Source organism: Pseudomyrmex gracilis, unplaced genomic scaffold (genome assembly GCF_002006095.1).
Source record: "Pseudomyrmex gracilis isolate BER0280 unplaced genomic scaffold, ASM200609v1 scaffold_4578, whole genome shotgun sequence".
Classification (NCBI taxonomy): Eukaryota; Metazoa; Arthropoda; class Insecta; order Hymenoptera; family Formicidae; genus Pseudomyrmex; species Pseudomyrmex gracilis.
The window spans coordinates 2992-4626 of record NW_018025162.1 but is presented as its reverse complement, the minus strand read 5'-3'; the positions used below and the strand labels follow the sequence as shown (position 1 = coordinate 4626).

At 35.5% G+C, this 1635-nt stretch overlaps 1 protein-coding gene across 1 annotated transcript; it reads right to left on the bottom strand.

The window, feature by feature from the left end:
• Nucleotides 1–206: 206 nt before the first annotated feature.
• On the bottom strand, nucleotides 207–1630 carry LOC109863386 (putative nuclease HARBI1; the record flags this gene model as incomplete). Its single annotated transcript, XM_020443645.1, has 3 exons — nucleotides 207–743; nucleotides 1033–1319; nucleotides 1578–1630. Coding segments are annotated over 3 exons (877 nt in total), but the record flags the coding sequence as incomplete, so codon positions are not given.
• Between the last annotated feature and the right edge of the window lie 5 nt (nucleotides 1631–1635).

Below are 1635 nucleotides of genomic sequence, written 5' to 3'. Positions count from 1 at the left end.
ATAAGAAAAATACATAAATAATTTGTCTCAGACATGTTTATTCTTTAAACTAATGAATGAATTAAATTCGGGTTGTTTGAGCCGGTTTGCAGGATGTTGTGCAGAGAATGTGCTTAAATATATATATATGCATACACATATATTTAATGTTTATTCTTACCTGCGGAATTAATCGTTGATTAATATGTTCCGCATATGCTCATTACCCGGTGCATTATTTATAAGCGGTACATTTCCTTGTTTCAAAATTTCTTCCCACGGCATAAGTAATTGTACTGCAGGATCATCTGGTGGTAATGGATCTCCAGCACGCCGAGCAATGTTATGTAATATGGCAGTTGCTACAATAACTGGTAGTACTCTTTCGACTTTAGAAAATCGAGAACCCAATGCCAAAATTGGAAACCGTCTCTTCCATATTCCAAACACGCGTTCAATGGTATTGCGTGTTCTTATTTGCGACTCGTTATAGAGTTCCTGTGCACGAGTTTGCGTATTGCCCAGGGGCGTCATAAAATAGGACCGAACAGGATAACCACCATCACCTAAGAGTAATGCATCTCCAAATGTTCTAGCCTCAAACAGAGCACGTATCCTAGAATTATTAAAAATAGTGGTGTCGTGCACTGATCCTTGCCAACGAGCTACAAGGTCCGTTATTTCTAAGTTGGAGTTACAAATTGCTTGGACATTAATTGAAAAGTAACCTTTTTGATTTCTGAAATATTCTGCATCATTTCCACCTGAAAATAATTACACTGATTGAATTACACTGAAAATAATTACACCAAGAGCATCTCAGTATCAGGCTGCTCTTCAAACCCTGATGAAGTGAGCTGTAATGTTCACGAAACGTCGGTATAAAAATGACATTAACGCGGTTCAAACCCGAAAAAACATCTTTGTATGTTAATACTACACACCGCGAAAGCATCAAATATCAAATTACACTGATTATTACACTTCTATAACAGCTATAAAGTTAATATGCAGTTTACTTTTAAATATCAATGATATACAAACGTTAATTACCAAATGACTGGATTTTCACATGAGTGCAATCGATGCATCCCACAACTCTTGNAAATCGTGCAATGTCAAAGAACTTTATTTGCTCAGCTTTTATTTCATCAGCAAGAGTAGGAAATTTTATAAACCTTGCCCGAAGACGAGCAATAGCATTTGTTACGCGATGGATAATTCTGTGAGCACTTGTTTTACTGACTCCAGAAAAATCACCTGCTGATATTAAGTGGCTGCCAGTAGCGTAGAATCTCAACGTCAAGAGGAGCTGGTTTATGGGAGAAACAGCATTATTCCTGAAACAAGTAGCAGTTATCGATTAGTTATATACAATATAAAAAATGTTAAACTATTTACTTAATATTTCGTCCTTGAATCTATGTATTAGCAACACAAATATGAACTTCTCAACAGTAAAAAGTAATTTCTTTGCATTACTGCAATTGTACTTATTATCTGTATTGTCAGAAATAATCAAGTACTATTTGTGAATGACATATACTTTGTAATAACAAATATTCTCAGCTACAATGCTTTGTACTGCGTATACTTACCGTTCTGTCGGATGTAAAATTTCGGGTTCGATAGCTTCTAACACTTCAGTAACGCATT